This window comes from Pan troglodytes, chromosome 5 (assembly GCF_028858775.2).
Source record: "Pan troglodytes isolate AG18354 chromosome 5, NHGRI_mPanTro3-v2.0_pri, whole genome shotgun sequence".
Classification (NCBI taxonomy): Eukaryota; Metazoa; Chordata; class Mammalia; order Primates; family Hominidae; genus Pan; species Pan troglodytes.
The window spans coordinates 50,883,154-50,904,165 of NC_072403.2; the positions used below are offsets into that span (position 1 = coordinate 50,883,154).

The 21,012-nt window shown below is 32.9% G+C and overlaps 1 protein-coding gene across 23 annotated transcripts in view; it reads right to left on the reverse strand.

Moving 5' to 3' along the window:
- Positions 1–21,012, reverse strand: part of SUPT3H (SPT3 homolog, SAGA and STAGA complex component) — a 557,558-nt gene that overhangs the window by 175,625 nt on the left and 360,921 nt on the right. For all 23 annotated transcript variants that reach the window (XR_680802.5, XR_010158028.1, XR_002944240.3 and 20 more), the window contains one exon: positions 12,359–12,498. Coding sequence is in view for 19 of the 23 variants with exons in the window: in XM_054685865.2 (XP_054541840.1) it covers positions 12,359–12,498 (140 nt within the window). In the remaining 4 variants the exon portion in view is untranslated. The remainder of the gene's footprint in view (positions 1–12,358; positions 12,499–21,012) is intronic.

Genomic DNA, 21,012 nt, shown 5'->3' on the forward strand with positions numbered 1-21,012 from the left:
AATATTAAGTGCCATAGTGGTGACAGTAATAATCATATTAATCCCATGCTAAGGAATTAAGACTGCTCTCTAGAAAATGGAGAATCATGAAAAGGAGAAGCCTGGTAGGATCTGATCTGCCTTTTTGACTGATGCTATGAAAAGTTCCAAACGGATATGCTAATACAATAGATTATACTAATCACTAAATATTTATGGCTTAATCCAAAATTCTTTTTATTTATTTATTTATTTATTTTTAGATGGAGTCTCCCTCTGTTGCCTACGCTGGAGTACAGTGACACGACCTCAGCTTACTGCAACCTCCGCCTTGTGGGTTCAAGCGTTAATCCAAAATTATTAATTCTAAATGAGGAACACAATGATATAGAAAAAAATAGAATTACATTAAACAGCTTGATTTGCACATTTTCTATAAAGTAGTGGCAACAATAAGAATTAAACTAAAGGCAGCTCCTCAGCATGGATGCACATAAAGAAATGGGGGAAATTATCTATACCAAACAAGTAATGATCTGTTAATTCCACTAAATAAACTGAAACATTAAAAAGACAAAAATCTTGCCAGAGAATACACTTATTTTCATATTTAGAAACACTAACTTGGTGAGATTAAACCAATAAAGATAAATAAAGGCCAAACTATGTAACAACCATCTGCCCACCTACTGTGGGGAATGTGGGTAAGGAGAAAGAATAGGGAAATATAATCCACAAAATATTCGAGGCAAAAATATTTTGGTTATTACAACAACCACAATTTGAGAACTATAAACATTAAATGTAAATTAGTGGCAAATCTTGTGGTGTTCTTAAATTCAATGATATTTTAAAATTCATCTTTGCCAAGGTGTTTTATAAACAAGCTAGAAGACTGATCTCTAAGAAAACCCTTGAAATGTATTTTTTAAAAGAGAAGGATCTCATTTTAAAAAGAACAAACTGAAATTACTTGAGACAGAAAATATTGAATGATTCTATAAAAAGCTTAATTGAACAGTATAATCACCATGTGGCAGTCAAATATCCGTTTAGGCAAGACTAAAAACAGCAGCCCGGTAAGGCCTGCATCATGCATCACCAACAGTGGACACGAGTGTTCACAGTGTGCAGTGCTGATGTCTATCTTTACCCAAATAAATGACTCTGTTTTACTTCCCTTGATGTAGGAAAGGTGGAAATAAATAGCAATCATTATTCCAATGCTTTCCTACCAAATCCAGATAGAAAATATCATGTCCCCATAACAAAAGATACTTGTGAATATCAGATAATATATTCTGATCTGGATTAGGGAAAATAGGATTACTATGAGTATGGTTTCAATGCTGCCACCATGTATTTTGCTCCCCTGCAGACTAAAGAAAGGAATAGGGGGAAGAAAACTTTTAAATTTCATCCAAAAACTAACAGTAAAGAATCTAAATAGGTCCGAGGGTGGGGGACAAATGGGAATGGTACTAATATTGTTTTTAAAAAGATGGCAGTCATTTGATTAATCCTGCTATAAAATTTCTCTACAGCAAAGCAACAACTGTAAGAGATTATATATCCAGAAATGTTAGAGAATGATTAAAAAAACAGTGCCAGGCTTGGTGCCTCACACCTATAATCCCAGCATTTTGGGAGGCCAAGATGGGAGGATTGCTTGAGCCCAGGAGTTTGAGACCGGCCTGGACAACATAGTAAGACCCTGTCTCTACAAAAATATGAAAATTTGGTGGGTGTGGTGGCAAGTTCCTGTAGTCCCAACTACTTGGGAGGCTCAGGCTAGAGGATCGATCAAGCCTGGGAGGTTGAGGCTGCAGTGAGCTGTGATTGGGCCATTGCATTTCAGCCTGGGGAACAGAAGGAGACTCCGTCTTTAAAACAAAACAAAACAAAACAAAAACAGAATAAAACAAACACAACCACTCTGGTTTCACACCTGTATGTGAGGTGCTCTAATCATCAAAGCAGAAGTCAGACTCCACCCTCAGCTGAAGCTCATATTTCACAAGGTTAAGAAAAGCATAAAAAGATCCCTTGAGAGCCATCTTCAAATTGGATATAGTAAGCTACAGAAAAATAGGGATCTAGGTAAGAGTTAGGTTAGAGTTCCATTTTTATAGATCTGTAACTTGCTTTTTATTTCATTAACTGAAAAATGCCTTCTCCAGAACGCACTTTCCCCAATTTTAGACAAGCACTTATGACAACAAATACACAATTCTTTACCATTATATCATAAAAGTACAGCTATAGCTATGGGTAAAATGTAATTTGATAGTATAAAAAGTCACAGACGGAAATCATTTTCAGAGCTACATATTACATCTATTTTGGGTTCTTCTAAATCAAATAATACTACCTCTTCTACAGTTCCTATGCCAGAATAACATATACTGAATGACATTAATCCTGCACTGTGCAGCTAGATTTACCACAGGTATCTTGTTGGTATTTCTACTAATACTCCCTTCAGAATAATTTCATAAGTATTTTGAAATTGTTTGAACAAAAATTAACCTTTAATAAACATAACAATGAGTTATCCTAATGAAACTCTTCCAGGAACTAACCTTGACGTATTACATTGTTTCATGTTTTTCAATGCACCCTAGCCCTTTTCAAGTTTATTTTGCAAACCACACTGAAGCTAATTCAATGACCCTGCCTAAATGTCTTAAAGAAGTAATGTGCCCTATGTCAGAATAAACTAAATTTCAAATTATGTAGCAAGTAGAAAATATATGGCTCAATAACAAAACCAATAATCCATTAAGAAGGTTCAAAATTAAAAACAAATATAGTAATAATTAGAATAGTAACCCATTTATTGAGGCTGTATTCACCTTTACTAGATACTTTTGATTGGTCAGTTATTACTCTAGGACTGTGAGGGCAAAGGCCATGTTTTATCTTTTTTTAATAGTCACAGCCTCAGGACCTAGAACAGTGATTGACTTAAAAAATCTCAATAAATAAATGTTTAATAAATAAAGGAGTGAAAGCATGGATGGACGATTTGCTTGACTCCAAAGAAAAAGATTTGCATTCATTTTTACCACGTTGTGTCTTAGAGAAAACTTCCTAGAGAGTTGAACAGAGCGCCAAGATTCTAAGACATCATTCTACTAATTCACACTGCCATAATGTTAAAGACCTTTACACTGAAGGACCTTTGTGGCTATCTTTTCACACCCATTACTTCTTCCTAAAGTTCCAGAGATCCAGGGTTTTGCTGAAGTCTGACTGTACACTCAACTTCAGGGATGAAGCATACAGCTTAGGGTAAGCCAGACAGGACATTTCATCCTACTAGCTACTGCCACTGGCAGGGACTGGGGAGATGTTGTGACCCAAGCCTTTTTAAGAGTAAATCCTGGGACAAAGGCATTCTCTCTCCACCTGGACCTAAAACTTCCATAGTCATTTGTGCTCCTATGTGAGAAATAAATATTCAATATGACCTGAAGATTAGGCCAACAAAAACATAAAAGGGCAGGAAAAGCAGAATAGGGAATTGGAGCCAGAAATCCAATGTACATTGTGAACTTCAATATCAAACCTTGCTTGAAGCCAAATCTACCTCTGGGCTTTGTTATCTGAAACAAAACCTTTCCCTAGCTGCTTAATTTTGTTTGAATTGGTTTTTTTTTTTTTAATTAACTGCAATCACTAGCATCATGCAAAAATATTAACTGTTTTCAACTTTTACATCATTATTACTGCTCTGAAGATGGTCTGTATGACACTATGTAGGGTTATAGTCCCCTACTCTTCAATAATATGATGGAATATTATACCTATACATCTTCAAATTGGAACAGCAGCTTTCTGAAGTATTTGAGAATCTAAACTCAAACTATAGCTGAATAAAACATTTAAAGGACTAAAAATAAACACCAATATTAATATCTATTGATATTTATTTATTGAGAGCATCTAATAGATGTTACTGCATTTATACAAAAATACCCATGAAACTAGAATCTTCCTGATATAATCATGTCTCAAATAAAATGCAAAATAAACTTTATTACGTTCAGTATGACAATTCACAGACAACTTTTTCTTCCCTAAAGATCTATTTTATTCCCTACCTCTTTAAACTGTCTTGCATCTAGAAACAAGGGACAATTAAAAGGAAAAACATGCATAAGAAACAACTGCTTACTTAGCAAATCACAACTAAACCACCATACTTTCTTATGTCTAAAATTTAACTGACACTTTACGAGTTTCTAACTGCTAGTATTTCAATCCGACAACAGGCGCCTTCTCTAGATGAGAAAAAATCAATGGTACATCTTTTTGCACAACATGCATTTACCTGTATTTACATGCATATTATATGTGTATATTGCTTCATACATTCATCTGTTCAGTCTTAACTGCAAGCATCTAAAGAGCCTATTTAATTTGCTTCATAAAGCATATCCTTCAGCATCACTTACAAAGTAAATACTTCTGATGGGAAAAATAAAATAAAATGAAAAGAGAAATTGCAGAACAAAGGAAATCAAATGAGGATTAAGAGAAACATAACAGAGATGGTAAATATGTAAATTCAAAACAGCATAAATTTATAAATTCAATAAACTTGTAAATCTCATCCTCTACTGTCAGCCACTATTAGCATGTTGGTATATTTCTCCTTGCAGCCTTAATTTCAATGTGTTTGCGAAACATGAATATTCCCTTATCATCAGGTAAACAGGGTTCTCAGCCCATTTCCAATACTATGAAAAACATTGTGATGAATAGTTTTGTGCATATGAATGTGCACATGAACAAAATTCCTGATATCTAAAGAGAAATTACCAAATGTAGGTCTACTAGGTTGCAGTATATTAATGCTTCTAATGCTTCTAACTGAATTGATATTTTAAAATACTTTCTCGGTTTTACTAATCTACATTTCCACAGTTAATGTGTTACCACTCCCATCTTACTTTTGACCATTTTATATACAAAAATGGCATTATTTCAATACCAGTAAGTAGATACTTTATATATTTATTTTTATTTCTTCTTGTTTTTCATATCCTTTGCCAATTTTCCTACTAGAATGTTCTTATTGATTTTAAAAGATCTATATAAATGATACTGATAGTTTTGTCATATTTTTATTCATGTCTTTTAATAATTTTGGTGTTTTTGAAACCGACATAATTTTTATAAGATCAAATTTAAAAGTCACTTCCTTTGTGATTTTTTCACCCCCAAACTGGGCTCTGAGTGACCTTTCAGAATATTTTAATAGAGTCTATTTCCTCTCTTGAAAAATTCACAAAATTTAGCATACAAAACCCTCTGAAAATTCCTAAAAGAAACTTCTTAAAAATTTGAATTTAGCATTTCACAAACTTATTTGAAAACAGACCACTCCCTACCCCCACAGTGTATTTGACAACATCTTGAGGAATAGCATTTCTCAAAAGCTTTGAAACAAAAGCCTAGAAAGTCCTTCCATATTACCTGTGGTTATTTGTATTTTTTGAAAATGGTTTTACTTTTTATACCAAATTTTTAATATTCTGGAATGTATTTTGATGCATGTATAAGGTTAAGAGTTATCATTATGTTTTCTTTTTCAGTAGTTCTATAATTGTCTTGGCATCTTTCTCCCGCTGATTTCTAATACCATCTTTATTGTGACTAATTCTTCTTTATATTTAATTGTATCATTTATTCTCTTCACAGGAGTGCCTGTGGGTTTTACACTAGTACCACACTATTTTGACTGTCGTAGTTTCATGGAATCTTATATTATTTGGTGGTATTAGGTTGGTGCAAAAGTAATTGTGGTTTTGCCATTAAATTAAACTCAATCTCCTACTCTTCTTTAATGAAAATTTCTTGGCTATCCTAATTTTTTATAACTTCAGATGAAGTCTAATATCATTTTATAAAGTTTTTTTTTAATCTTGCTGAGATTTCTGTTTAAACAACATTAAGCCAATACATTAATGTGGAAACAACTGAGCTATTTACAACATTTAGTCTATATCCAGGAACATAGTGCTTTTTCATTTATACACTCATGTCTCAGTACATTATTAAAAATGAGTTACATATTTCTTTTACATTTTTTGTTAATATAAAGTTTATCTCCAAATAATTTTTTTCTTGTATTATTCTGATTGACACTGTCTTTTTTTCTCAATTCTACTATTGAATATTACTGAATTTATTATTGAGTATTACTGAATTATGGAAGAAGCTCCTAATTTTGGTCAGTGTCTATCTGACTTAATGAAGACTTTTATTGGCTTCAGTACTTTTTACATTGATGCTCAAGGATTACCAAAATTAATAAATTATGTTATCTGTACATAATGATAAATTTTTGTCTCCTGCCAATAGCAATGTCTTTTATTGCACTGCCTAGTGCTCCTTGAACTCTCGCAAATAAAAGTGGTAACAGTGGGCATTCTAGAATTTAACAGAACTCTTAATATTTTTAAAACTATCATGATGTCTGTTCATTTAAGTGAGATATTTTTTATCATAAAGTAGAAGGACTTTTCTATATCTAGTTTATTAAGATTTTCTAAAAAATCTAGGAAGTGAATTTTGTCATATCTCTTTTTATTACCAATTAAAACTATCATATGGTTATTCTTATTTGACCTAGCTATTTGATATATGATAGTAATATATTTTCTAATACTGAAGCATACTCGAACTCAAGGAAAAAATCCTACTCAGTTGTGATACATTTTTCATTATATATACTTTCAAATTAAAATTGCTAATACTTTAAGATTTATGCATCTATATTCCTAAGGAAGGTATTATGATAATTTTCATTCATTTGAGCTCTGTCTGAAGTTATGCTTGCTTTTTAAAATTTAATGACAAGTTCTCCTTTTTTTTTCTTTTCTATGCTCTGAGATAGCTTGGATAGCAGGATAATTAACTATTTCATGAATTAAAGAGCTCTTCCATAAACTGGGTTAGATTCAGAGACTTCTGAGGATACAACTGTTTAAAAAAATCTGGCATTTCTTTGAGTTACTGATTTATCCAGGTTTAGTACTTCCTGATGAGTAAAAATTATACATTTATATTTTCTTAGAAAAACACTCATTCATCAAGATTTATAAATAAATTGGTTACTAAATTATACGAGCATCTATGGCTATATCATTATTCACTGCCAATTTTTAGTATTGATTGGTGCAAAAGTAATTGCGGTTTTTGCCTTTTTAAATGGCAAAATGATAAATTGTGGTCTTCTGCCAATAGCTATACCTTTTATTGAGAGCTCCTTGAACTCTGGCAAATAAAAGTGGTAACAGTGGGCATTCTAGAATTAAAATTTTTAATGGCAAAAACTGCAATTACTTTTGCACCAACCTAATACTTTTTTATTTTTCTTATTTAGAGGTGACACAGATTCATTCTACCACTTTGTTCTTATATTTGCAAAGAATTTCTTAAGTTGATAAATTTAATTATATGTCTTCTTTTTATTTCTGCTTATCTTTGTATTTTCATTTTTCCTGTCTTCTCTATTTTATTGTAAAATTTCTATGCTTTAGTTGAATGTTTGGTTTATTTTCATTATTTCCAATTTAATAATGAAAGACTTAAAAGCAAAAAAGTTGCTTCTCTTTTTAACAAAGCTTTGTCTATACTTGTTTAATTTTATATGGACTTTTCTCGTTGTTACTATCTAAACAGTCTGTGACGGTACTGTTAAATTTATTTTTGGTTCATTAGTTGCCTCTGTGATTTTTTTCCCTTTTTAATTTTCAATCAGTCAAGGTTTTGTTTGTTAGTTTAACTTCCGTTATTACTTTCTAGGTTTTCTTTCCATTCTGGTAAAGTAATATGCCCTATAAATTTTTGCATTTTTGGAGTTTGTTGACTGTATGTGTGTGAGAGAAAGCGACAGTAAGAAAGAGAGTGAGAGTGAAGGTGGGTGTGAGAGACAGAGACAGAGAAAGATTTCGTTTGATTCTTCATGGATGGTTGAATAGTGTTTCGGTTTTTCGTTTTTAACAGACGAGGTCTTGCTATGTTGCCCAGGTTGGACTTGAACTCCTAGGCTCAAATGACCCAGTCTCCTGAATAGCTGGGACTACAGGCGTACACCACCACGTGCACCTGAATGGTGGTGCTTTCTAACGATTTTCAATTTTAAAAAACAGTGAATCACTTTTTTCACTGATGATATGTACAGCCATTACATAAAATTGAAGATGTGCTGGTTGAAGGTGTGAGGGCAGATGGAGGCTACAGCCCCACCAAACCTCTTCTCTCTTCCCTGAAGAGACCCATGGAATCCTTGGAGTTGTAAGATTTTAAGACTATTGCTCATTTATAAAACATTATATATGCATCTATTATATAAACTTAGATATTTATTAAAGTCTTTTTTTACCCTTGAATTAATCAGTCAAAGATTGGGATGGTGTGTTCTAGTCTCCATAACAAATGTTTTTCTCTGACCTCTCCTCACATACCAGAAGCTTTCAATGCTCTGGAATTTGATGATTAACAGTTTGCACCTACTATGTTTTCACTATAGGTGTATCTTTTAGTAACATAAAATTATTGCCTTTATTCCATTTTAAAGCTTCTCTCCTTAAATTCTCTTTTCTCTGAAATTAATACTGTAACCCCCAGTATTACAGGGTTTGTATGATATACCTCTGATTGTTCTTTAACTTTTACCTTTTAAATAATCTAGAAAAATTACATTTCTATTTCTATATATGTATATATGGGCATAGTGTATACATGTATGTACATGAATTTGCATATGTAAATGTATATACATATATAAATGTATATACATAGATATATACATACATGTATTTATTATGTACATATGTAAACTACATATATCTTTGTAGTATATAATTCTATCTTTATTTCACAGTCCCATGTATTATAACATATTTAAGAGTTTCAGTTTTTAACTCAACTTTTTAAACTTTTCTGGTATTTGTGAATGTTTATCTTACTGGGATTAGCCTTTTTCTTTTATGTTAAGTATTATGTAAAATATTTTTGGAATGTTAGCTTTACAGACATTTTATTTTCCTTTTCCTTATAATTAAAATAAATCATGATAGGTAGAAATGGGAATGGTAGAAAGACTTCAAAAACAAGAGATGGACAACTTCTACAGGCATCCACCTATTTCTTCTTCAATGAGTTTTCTAGTCCACTTACCTCCAAAAACCATAACCCTGGGACTCAAAATCCCCAGGAATCATAACCATGCTACACTTGGGCACAACTGAATGATATATCTGATTTCTCTTATTATTCAGCCTTTATGAGAAACTATATGTTTTCAAATCTATGGTCTCAGTTCATTTCAGGTTAAGCAAATTCAGATGACTACCTGGCACCTTATTTAATTTAAAGCTTATTATCAACAAATTTTAAGCTGCCTTAAATGTTATGTATATCACTCTGCTTTCTCTCTAGATTCCATTATTAAGCCTCTGATATGAAAACACAAGATAAAAAGTCACTAGGGATTTTCTGCACCCCAAACTGTTTAAAAGCTGCTCTCTCTGGTAAGCTCTAATCCTTGCTCTCTTGTTTACTTTTATCAATTTGAGGATTACTCTGAAGGTAGAGTTCTCTCAACTTTTTAAGCACCCATTGTTTACATCTCTTTACAAACTTAGGGGCTTACAAGACTAGATAGTTTACTTGATTATTGACAAACTTGAGCTTCTCAGGTTCCTCTACAAGCAGCAAAGCAGGTTCTTAGGCACAGCTCTTCTGTGGGTGACCACAGTTCCTCACTGACAAGAAAACTCAAAGCGATTTGAAGCTTTTAGTGACTGTATTTTGGTCTTTGGTTGACAATATTTGATTAGATGAAAAAATTAGAATGAAAGAAACATTAGCTACACTTAGACACACCTGCCTTATTTTAGGATGGAGGTGGGTGGGGTTGGAGGGAAGCTATAGTTGTATGTATTTCCCTGCTCTTCTCAGTCCCTCAAATACACTAAAGCAACTCTGAGCATTATTTAATCTTTATTTGATCATTTAAAAGGATGTTCTGAGATCATGGAGCTCTACTATAGGTATGCCCAAGTGCTAGAATCTGGTGCTAGAGAAAAATAAATGTGTAAGAGTTAGCTAACTATCACGATGATGAACTAGTAAGGCAAAATGGATGTAAAAATTCAGATTTTTTTATATTTCAAGTCACATAAATTAATAGTAATGAAGTAAATTATGGATGAAACTAAAGCCAAGCACACATACATCAGCTGAAAACAATAGGAAAGAACTCAGGCTGTTTTTTGTATGTTTGCTCAATGTTTTGAGAAGAAGCTAGAATACCAAGTGAGTTTTTATATCTATAAAGAAGAAAGAAAACTAAAATTAAGCCTGTTGGTAGGTCTATACCATTTTCATACATGCTAGGGGAGAAGGTAGTAAACAAAGTTTCTGCAACCATAAGTGATGCTTAGAGGAAAGTTAAGTCATTGAATGATGCCAGGACTGATTATTCTACTGAAGTTTAAAAGCAAGAGATTGCAGTCTCTGAGTCCAAAGTGGTTTCATATGAACTGCCACAGTTGTGGTTTACTCTTGAAACTATAACCTATCAAATTAGAAGCAGGCAAGGCCTATGCTCTTAACAGTTCCACTTTCTACTGTCTACAGTTAAGTTATGTGTACAAGCCCAGCATATTTTTTTCAGTTAAACTGTTATTTGGATGAGTAGAATATAAAAGCTACTCTGTTATGTTGGCCAGAGAAGATTTTTGTTATGATACAAAGCTTAACGAAGTTGCCAGTCTCATGTTTATTTGTACATATGAAGACTTTCACTGTAACTAGTTTTATCAACTTCTGATATTTTATTATTCTGGTTACCAGTATGTAATACATAACTATAAAGAAGAAGTGTACAGACTGCATAAGTACCCAAGCTTCTTCTACCCTGCATCTCCAGATATTTTATTGACTTTAGTACCCTGCTGACCCCCAGTTTTCTAGGTCTACAGTAGCCTGCTATTATAGAGCTACAAAATGTTCCATTTCTTCTCTTCTTGATTGTGGAATGCCCTTTTAGGCAACAGGTTTGGCTAGCCAAGATCTTCCCATCAAAATTGAAAAGTTACCTGTTCAATTTTACTAATGCTTTATGTATTATGCTTTATTCCTTAATGAACCTTTCTCAGTGGCCATTTTTATAATATAAAAATATTTAAAAAATAAAGCATAAACAATATTTGCTCTTTGTGTAATGCATCATAAGTGAAACCATGCCACTAAACAACCATATCCTGTTTGGGCAATGATGACATCAGAAATACATGTTTATCATCTGCTTTGGACAACTTAGCATGTTTTTGGCCCAAGGCAAAGTTGAACTAAAACCATTTGCAGTTGTACCAAACCAAGATAACCACACATTTCTAAAGTAATTGATACCTAAAAGAACACTGCCTTTAGATCACAGTTCATGATCCAAGCCTGCTAATTCTTTAAAGGTTGTTGAAGTTTATAAAGCATGTATGTCTACTGGACCTCCTCCAAAGTTTAACATAAAATAATTATATCTTCAGCATGCATAGAAACTATAAAAAAGTTGGCAGTTAGCACAATCTTTTGCAATTCTGAAATTACCTCCATTGCCCAACTGAAAGAGAAGGGGAAAATGGAGATTCCTTATATGTGAAAGTATGATAATAGCAATATGAACTGTGAAAATACTGTCTTGTAATTTGGAAGGCACTCAAATGAAATAAATCATTTTACTTTAAATTTTTCCTTTAGTGTTTAAAGAAATAATAATTTTATGTATAGATAGCTAAGGTAAATAGAAGACATATAATTTTCAAATGCATTGTTAAGACATATCCAGGGAATCCAAATACATGTCACTAGTTTTGTCTTGCAGTGATATAAAGCATGTAATTGCCCTGGGTACTACCCTAGCTAGTAAGTCCAATCAGAGCCTGCAACTATAGCCAGAAGAATAGCTCTTCACACTATATATGCCAACATAAAAGCAGTAAGAATTAGTTTTGTTTACAAATAAAACTGGATGATTTGAAACAAAAAAGGTAAATATTTAATTAGAAATTAGCTTCATAAAATAAAATCAGTAAAAGTCAGATCCAGAGTAGGGAAACCTAATCATTTTCAAAACAGGAAATAAGGAAACAGAAAACAGAAGTCGTTTCCCAAAGTTGATGCTGAAGGCAGATCTGACTCCCACTTCAGGGGCTGATCCTCTGCACATCGCTACCATCAGACATAAAACCACTGACTTAGAGATTTCAGACAACATTTAAAGAACATGAGAATAGAACCAAACAGCAAAGGCACTGCAATGATTGTTCTATTTCTGTAAAAAGGGAAGAATGTACTATACCTCCATTCTTTCTTGTTTAACTTCATCAATTTCGTCATCTTCAAACACTGCTAAAAGTTCTCCTGTCTGGTCAATAGAGTTGAGGAAGTCCTGAGCAATCTTTTGTCTTTTGTTCGCATTATTGCTGCCACTCAATTTGTCTTCATGAAGTCAAGGGAAAGAAAAAAAGAAATGTTCTCAATAGGTTTACATCAGCACTAATTATTACATGTATTAAATATAGTATACCAAATTCAGAATTGGGATTCTCTGAAAATAATCTTTTAAAAAATTCTTGCATTCCAAATAAAAGTATAAGTCATACAGAATTAAATAATTTTTCATGTCACAAATTAGACTGAAAGAATAGAACCAAATGATCAATTACCAAAGTAAGTGTGAAAGGGCTAATTAAATCCCTTATAAAAAGGAGAGAGTGGTGTGCTCAGATTTGGAAAAAGAATACTGTTATATAGTATTTATAACAAACACCTCTGAAATGAAATGACAATACAAAAAATGATGAGTAAGGATATGCTAGGCAAATACAAGCTAAGAAAGCAGAACTGGTAACATTAACATTAGAAAATACAGCTCAAGACCAAAAACACTAAAGGAGACAGGGTGAAATAGTATCTAGTAATAAAAGGAATTTTAAACGGCCATAAACTTTTATGTAACAAAATAATAGCAAAATGAATAATACAAAGGAAATCTTAAAAAGCACAATTATTGTGAGATACCTGAATATGTATTTTTTTAAATTTGACAACTTAAGGTTACAGAAGATTTAAAAAATATATATCTCTAAGCACATTAACAACTATATACATATAAGAATCTATATTATTATCTTAGGTCCATAGATCTTTTTCTTCATTTTTATCATTTCTTTTAAATTTTTACATCAAAAAGTTTTATAAACATCTATAAATTAAAATATATTAAAATATCACATATCATTTTGGCTTGATTACTCTTTCCCATTTCCTTCCCTTTTACATGATCAGCCAAATTCCAACTCAAAATCTTGTAACTCATATTAACACCACCCAATATGTATTCTCCATGCTCATATATCCATAAAAATACATTCATTTATAGAGCTGTTTTATTCATTTATATTTTCTAGAAAAGGGTTCTTATGATATTCCTTCTATTTCTTTCTTGTCTTGCACTTCATGTTTCTTCGTCAATTAGGAAGAAAAATCCCTCCAAGTCAACTGGTACAGCCCTGATTCCTTCTTAACGGCTGTGTAATATTTTACAGTATGTATGTACCACAGCTTTCCAGCCAATCCCCTACTGATGGGCATAAACTTTGTTTCAGGTTTTTGCTACCCAGGGGAAATGCTGTAATAAACATCCCATCCATATGGCATTCTGTATGGTTGGCTTAATGTTTATGGCATAGATTCACAAGGATGGAACTACTGAGTTAAAAGGTACAAACATTTTAATGGAAGTAAAGAGATTGTTTACCAGTGCATTAACCCTTCAAGTTTCCAAGACTAATGAGGAATGCCTTGTCTCTCCATGAGAGAAGTCTAATAAATGTAAAGTGATACATCATTGTGATTAAAATATTTAATTTCCCTAATGAATCTAAACATGTTTTCCCATATGTTTGTTAGCTATCTGAATAAGCCTTTCTGTTAATTGTCTAGTTTTATCCTTTGCCCATTTTCAACTGGGTTGCCTTTTTCTTAACAATTCAAAGGGCTCTTTTATATTACCCCTTTGTTATCTGAGTTAAAAATGTTTATCCTAGTCTTTCATTTGCCTATGAATTTTAAAGCATCTTTTGCCACTAAAAAATTAAAAATTTGCCAGGCGTGGTGGCTCACGCCTGTAATCCCAGCACTTTGGGAGGCTGAGGCGGGCGGATCACCTGGGGTCAGGAGTTTGAGACCAGCCTGACCAACATGGAGAGACCCTGTCTCTACTATAATCACAGCTACTCGGGAGGCTGAGGCAGGAGAATCACTTGAACCCGGGAGACAGAGGTTGTGGTGAGCCGAGATTGCTCCATTGCACTCCAGCCTGGGCAACAAGTGCAAAACTCTGTCTCAAAAAAAAAAAAAAAAATTTAATTTCTATATTGTCAAATAAGTTCATTTTTTCTTTTATAACTTTTGTTTGAGATGACTTCTCTCCACTCACACAGATGGAATGGATACTATCAGATATCTATTCTTATTTAAATTTGTAAAGGTTCACTTTGTGGCCAATTTTACAATTCAGTTTTGTAAATGTTCTGTAGATATATTGAAAAAATTCATAGACCCTCTATTCCAGATAAATACAGGTCGAAGCATATCTTGCTATTTTGCTGATTTACTATTTAGTGCTTATGGGTCTATTATGTTAAAAATTGTGTCTTCTATAATTATTCTTCTTTATCCTGTTTTATTATTATTATTATTATTCCCCTTTATCCTTCTATAAAATATTCCTCTTTGTTCTGTTTGGGCTTTTAATGTTAAATTATAGCTTGCATGATGCTAATATTGCCACTTCTGCTTTCTTTGCATTTGTGTATGCATTTATTTACCATTTATTTGTTCATCGCATTATTTATAACCTTTTTTTATGTTCAAGTTTTATTTTTGTGGTTGTTTATAATGTCTCAATGTAAGAATTTAATCCATTTCATAATTAGTGCAATGACCGATATATTTCATTTTTATTATTTTCTCTTGCTTTATATTTGGTATTTATTTCATATTCTTGTTTTTTCCTTTTCCTTTCTTCATTTTTAATGGTTTGGCCATGTTGATAGTCCTTCCATTTCTTCTCATTGTTAATTTGAAATTGTAATATACTTTTCTATTCTGTTAATGTTTACCATCCCTTTTTCCATTTTCTTTAATGTTTACCTCGCTCTTCTCTGGTTGGACACATTGCTTGAACATATTTTAAACAACAGTTTCCATTGTTATTTAAAATAAGATATCAGTTATACTTCTACCAAGAGGTAACATTTTCCCAATCAAGTAACTTTTTCTTCTAACGTTTCACCCTTTCCAGTATCAAGAGACCTTCAGAACACTTTCATTTTCCCTATCTCAGCTTCCTATCAATAGATCTTTGAAAAATTTTTACTTCACCCCTTCTCCATCTCTAAACTTTTGGCTTTCCGATGAAAAGGGGTATTATTTTTACAGTATTAACAGAATTTCACCAGTATTTTAAGAAATTTAGCACTTATATTGCATGTTCTCACATATTGTATCATTAGAGATAAATACTGAGTCCAAACAAGATTAACTACTCAACATACTTCTTTCCTATTCTTCCTTTTTCTAACTTTGAAGTTTATCACTGGGATCTATGGATGATTTACTTTCTGCATTTGCATTTACTTTCTGCACTTGATATTTGTATATTGTTGAATATGTTTCTTTAGCACTATAGACAGATATCTTATCTTGGTTGGGTATAAAGTCCTTGGATTGCAGTCCCTTCCTCTCATGAATCGATAAATATGATTCTAGTGCCTTCTAGCTTCCGGTGTTATATATGAGAAGTCCAATTATAATGTGATTCATTTAATAATTCCTTTTTTGGAGGTAGAGGAGGCTGAGCTTTTGTAAGATTTTCTCATTATGTTTAGAGATCAAGAATTTTACTAAGACATTCCAGGTGTTTATCTACTCAACTTTTTTTACTCTGCAGTCTTGGATTCTCTTAGCTCTATAATTTATTAATAATTGCCTCTCCTCCATCTCCTACTTTTACTTTCTGAAATGCCTATCATATGCATCTTAACTCCTCCGAATTTATCCTCTATATCTCTTACCTTTTTCCCTCATAATTTTCATATCTTTACATTTTTCTATGTGCTTTGAGATAACTATTGCATTTTATTCTCCCTAATTAGGTCTGAAGAGTGACTTTTTGAACAAAAAATTATTGAGTTATTTATTTAGTTGTGAATTACTGTGTGTTAACTCTAGAAAATCTCTTTTGTGCTACATTTGAGTCCCACTATTGTTCTCCTTACTTTTTAAAATTTAAGTTGTCATCTAATCCCAACTATTTTGCTGGCAGGTATTACGTTCTGTCTTAGCTTCCTCTATGTTGGTGCATTACTCCCCTCACCCTAAGTATTCCCCCCCACTTTTTTTTTTCGCTGCTTGTTGGGATTCAGTTGTAATGTAATCAATGGTAAGGGTTTGAGTGGAGGATTTTAATGGGATTTTAAATGATTCCCTATCTCAATCTTCCCCTCCGCCAACTCTAGGCAACCACTACTCTACACTCCATCTCTTTAGATTTGCCTATTCTAGACATTTCATATAAATAGAATAAAATATCTGGTCTTTGTGATTGGTTTCTTTCATTTAGCTTAATATTTTCAAGGTTCATCCATGTTTTAGCATATATCAGTATTTAATTCCTTTTTATAGCCAAATAATATTCCTTTATATGAATATTCCATACTTATTTATCCATTCATCCACTGATAGACATTTGGGCTATTTCCTTTTTTATTATCATGAATGCTGCTGCTAACACTCATGTACAAATTTTTATGTGAATACATATTTTCATTTATCTTATTCCACTTCTTTTGCTAGGAATGGAATTTCTGGTTCAGTTGGTAAATCTATGTTTACCCTTTTGAGGAACTTCCCAAATGCTTTCTGAATTGTCTGCACCATTTTATACTCTAACAACGTAAGAAGGTTCTAGCTCTCCATGTCCTCAACAGCACTTGTTATTATCATTTTGTGTGTTTGTTTGTTTTTAAGAGATAGGGTCTCGCTCTGTTGCCAGGCTGGAATGAAGTGGTGCAGTCACAGCATACTGCAGCCTCTAACTCCTGGGCTCAAGTAATCTTCCCACCTCAGCCTCCTGAGTAGCTGGGTCCACAGGCACATGCCACTGAGACTGGCTAATTAATTTTTTTTTTTCTAGAGATGGGGTCTTGCTTTGTTGCCCAGGCTGGTTTCAATATCCTGGCTTCAAGTGATCCTCCTGCCTCAGCCTCCCAAAATGCTGGGATTATAGGTATGAGCCACCATACTCGGCCTTGTTTTTATCTTTTTGATCACAGTCATCCTAGTGGGTGTGGAGTATTATATCAATGTGGTTTTGATTTGCATTTCTCTGATGGCTAATGACTTTTTTTTTTTGAGATGGAATCTCCCTCTGTTGCCCAGGCTGGAGTGCAATGGCACAATCACGGCTCACTGCAACCTCTACCTCCTGTTTCAGGGTATTCTATTGCCTCAACCTCCCAGGTAACTGGGATTACAGGCACACACCACTACACCCGGCTCATTTTTTGTATTTTTAGTAGAGATGGGGTTTTACCATGTTGGCCAGGCTGGTCTTGAACTCCTGACCTCAAGTGATCCACCCACTTCAGCCTCCTAAAGTGCTGGGATTATTTATAGGCATGATTTTTAAGTATCTTTTTCAGTGTCTACTGTCCATTAGTCAATCTTCTTTGTAGAAATGTCTATTCAGACCCTTTGCCCATTTTTAAATTGGGCCACTGTGTTTTTATTGTTAAGTTGCATGCATTCTTGATATATTCTATACAAAAGTACCCTATCAGATATATAAGAAAAATTTTCTCCCATTCTGTGGTTTGTCTTTTCACTTTCTTGATGTTGCTCTTTGAAACATAAAAGTTTTAAAATTGATCAGTTAATTTATTAGTCATTGTTTTGACTTTGAAATAATTGATCAAGTCCAATTTTCCCTTTTTCTTTTGCTGTTTGTACTTTTGGTGTCATACATTCAGAATGCTTTGCCTCCTCCAAAGTCATCAACATTTATTACTGTATTTCTTTTTAAGAATTTTATAGTTTGAGCCCTTGTATTTAGGTCTATGATCCATATTGGGTTAACTTTGTGTACTGTGTTGTTGTAGGTGCCCAAATTCTTTCTTTTGGACGTGGATATCCAGTTGCTCCAGCAATATTTGTCAAAATGGCTATTTTTTCCCTATCAAATTCTCTTGAAATCCTTGTCAATATCAACTGACCCTAAATGCTTATTACTGAACTCTCATTCCATTCCATTTCATTGACAAATATGTCTACACTTATGCCAGTACTGCTCTATCGTAATTACTGTAGCTTTATGGTAAGTTTTGAAGTCAGTAAGCATGAGTCCTCTGACTTTATTCTTTGTTAAGATTGCTCTAGGTATTCTAGTTCCCTCACGACCTAGATGAGTCATTTCCATATCAGAATCTGGCATTTCTATATGATTGGTAGAATCAGCATATTCATGATTGGTAGAATCAGTGTATTCATTTCTACAAAAAAGCAGATGAAATCTGTAGGCCAAGTTGGAGAGTATTAACACTTTAATAATATTGAATGTTCCAATCCATGAATGTAGGATGTCTTTCCATTACTATCTAGGCCTTCTTTCAACAATATTTTGTAATTTTCAGTACATAAATCTTGCAGGTCTTTAGTAATTTTATTCCAAAATATTTTATTCTTTTTGATGCTATTGTAAATGGTATTGTTTTCTTAATTTCATTTTTGAGCTGTGCATAGCTGATATATTAAAATATGCTTGATTTTTGCATATTTCTCTTACATCCAGCAAACACATCGAACCAGTCTATTAGTTGTAATAGTTTTTATTGAATTTCTTAGAATTTTCTATATACAAAATTATGTTATCTGTAAACAGAGGTAGTTGTACTTCTTTTTTTCTAATCTGGATGCCCTTCATTTCTCTTTCTGACTAAACATCTGGCTAAAACCTTCAGTACAATATTGCATATAAGTGCCATTAATGGACATCTTTGTCTTGTTCCCGATCTTATAAGGGAAAGCATATAGTCTTTTACCATTAAGTATGATGTTAGGTATGGGTTTTCCATATATGTCTGTCTTAGCTCAGGCTGCTACAACAAATACATCATAAACTGGGAGGCTTAAACAACAAACATTTATTTCTCACAGTTCTGGAGGTTGGGAAGTCTAAGATCAAGGTGCCAGTAGATTTAGCGTCTGGTGAAGGCCTGCTTCATGGCTTACAGATGACATGATCTTGTTGTATCCACATATGGTGGACAGCAGAAACAGAGGAAACAAACTTTCTTGTGTCTCTTCTCAGAAATGCCCTAATCATAAAGGTTCCATCCTTATGATCTAATTTTTAATGCTTCCCACAATTCTCATCTCCAAATACTACCACACTGGGAATTAGGCTTCAACATATATATTCAGAGGGTGAGGAGGGACAAAAACATTCAGTCCATGCAATCATCTTTATCAAGTTAAAGAGGTTTCCTTCTCTTCCTAGTTTGTTGAATGTCCCTCTCATTAAAAACTTCTGGAATTTTGTTAAATGCTTTTCCTACATTTATTGAGGTGATCATGTGATTTTTCTCCTTTATTCTGTTAATTTGATGCATTACATGAATTGTTTTCTAAGTTTAAAACAACCTTATATCCCTATGACAAATCCCATTTGGTCATGGTTTATAATCCTTTCTACACTTGCTGAATTCAGTTTAATGGCATCCTGTTGAGGATTTTTGCATCTGTATTAAAAAACATTGCAGTCTGGTTTTCTTTTCTTGTGATATCTTTGTCTGGTTTTCATATCAGGCTCAATCTATATTACCTTTATAGAATTAGTTGGGAAATAATTGGTATTCTTCTTTAAACATTTGGTGGAATTCAACAGTGAAATAATCTGTGACTGAGCTTTTCTTTGTGGAAATTTTTAAGCTACTAATTTAACCTTTTGCTATTGTCCTGTTCAGATTTTCCATTCCTTCTTGATTCAGTTTCAGTGGTCTGTGTCTTCATAGTAGACCAACTGTATATTTATATAGTTTGTTATATTACCATTTTATTTGCCACTTCTGGTTCTTTTCATTTCTTTCTATAACTTGAGGTGCCATTTCCTTACCCCAGTACAGCATTATTACCACTTACCTCATTCGTGTCATTACTGTCAAATATATTATATTTCCAAACATTACAGACCCAACATAACAATTTTTATATACATAGTGTTTTATATAGCTGCTTTATAAATCAATTTTAAAAAGGAAAGGAAATATACAATTATACTATCTCTTATATTTATGTACTTAATTATCTTTATAAATGTGTGAATTCAAATTATTTGGTGCAGCTTGCTTTTAGACAACTATACTTTCTCTTATATTTATGTACTTAATTATCTTCATAAATGTGTGGATTCAAATTATTTGGTGCAGCTTGCTTTCAGCCTTAAAAACTTTTCTTACATGGGTCTGACAGCAAGAAATTCTCCTGGTTTTTGTTTATCTGGGAATGTATTTTGCATTTATTTTTGAAAGATAGTTTTGCTGGATATAAGTTTCTCAGTGGAGAAGTTTTTTTCTTTCAGCACTTTGAATATATCATCCCACTGCCTTCTGATCTCTATGTTGATGAGAAGTCAGCCATCAATATTGTCAGGGTCCCCCTGTATATGCTTTTTTCTTGTGACTTTCATGATTTTTTGTCTGTTTTTTTCCCCCACATTTTTGGTAAAAGTGTCTTAGTGTAGATTTCTTTATGTTTATCCTAATTGGAGCTTGTTGATATGCTTGAATTAGTAAACTGGTAGTTTTCATCAAATTTGGGAGGTTTTCAGTCATTATTTCTTGAATATTTGTTTTTCTACTTTTTCTCTCATCCTCTGATACTCTCATTATG